Below are 1,097 nucleotides of genomic sequence, written 5' to 3'. Positions count from 1 at the left end.
TTTACAGTTTGTTTGTGGTTGTTATCCCGGAGAGAAGCACTCAGTCCCATGTCCTCTCTCTTCCTTCTCCACAGTTTTCTCCCAATGAGGCTGTAAAGCACAGTCAGGCAAAATACAGGCAGAAAGAAGAATATGCTGGAGATCCAGACCATGATAGTAAGTAGTCCCGACTGGATGGCAAACTCGGTGGGCCTGCATTCGTTGGTGTCCATGGGGTTGGTACCATTTTCGTGCTCCACTCCCACTAGGACGAAGATGGGGCCAGCGCTGAAGAAGGACACGGCCCAGATGACCAGGATGACCAGCTTCACCTTGCCCTTGGTGATGACAACCTTGGCCCGGAGGGGAAAGCAGATGGCGAAGTACCTCTCGATGCTGAGTGCAGTGATGTTGAGGATGGTGGAGTAGGTACAGCTCTCGCTGATGAACTGAAAGAGTTTGCAGAGAAAGTCCCCGAAGTTCCAGGGCCGGTACTGCCAGAGGCGAAAGAGGTCCAGGGGCATGCAGAGGAAGATCAGCAGGTCGGACAGCGCCATGCTGGACAGGTAGAGGTTGGTGGTGGTCCTCATGTCCCGGAATCGAGACACCACCAGCATAGTCATGAGGTTGCCCGAGATGCCAATGAAAAAGAGAGCGATGCAGGTGACCGTCACCCCGGTGAGCAGAGATCCAGGGAAGGGGGGCAGCTGGTTCACCCAGGAGCTGTTGAAAGACTCGTCCGTGTAGTCCAGGCTGAAGTTGGACTCGTTCGCCAGGCTCTGGGTCTCGTTCCACATCCTGCCTCAGGAGAGCTCGCCAGGAGAGTCTTCGCTGGGACCTGAGCGCGGCTGGGCTGAAGATGCTCTGTGCCAGGTGAGATGCTGCTGGCTAGCTGGCTGGCTGGCTGGGCGTCCTTCCTGCCTCGGGTGTCCCCGCTCCTTCCCGCGCCCCACCAGGGCTAGGAAGGAATCGCAGCGCAGGGGCAGAGGAGTGACTTCAAAAGGCAGCTGGGAAGCTGTGAGGAGGCAGGAGGGAGCAGAAGGTGGGGGTGGAATAGGAGGGAGGGAGAGAGAGAGAGAGAGAGAGAGAGAGAGAGAGAGAGAGAGAGAGAGAGAGAG

The 1,097-nt window shown here is 57.2% G+C and overlaps 1 protein-coding gene across 1 annotated transcript; it reads right to left on the bottom strand.

The window, feature by feature from the left end:
- Window positions 1-8: 8 nt before the first annotated feature.
- On the bottom strand, window positions 9-776 carry GHSR (growth hormone secretagogue receptor; the record flags this gene model as incomplete). Its single annotated transcript, XM_044683626.1, has 1 exon — window positions 9-776. A coding segment is annotated over exon 1 (768 nt), but the record flags the coding sequence as incomplete, so codon positions are not given.
- Window positions 777-1,097: the final 321 nt, after the last annotated feature.

The sequence above is a fragment of the Gracilinanus agilis genome, unplaced genomic scaffold (genome assembly GCF_016433145.1).
Source record: "Gracilinanus agilis isolate LMUSP501 unplaced genomic scaffold, AgileGrace unplaced_scaffold27734, whole genome shotgun sequence".
NCBI classification, from domain to species: domain Eukaryota; kingdom Metazoa; phylum Chordata; class Mammalia; order Didelphimorphia; family Didelphidae; genus Gracilinanus; species Gracilinanus agilis.
This window is presented reverse-complemented; position numbering and strand designations above follow the sequence as displayed.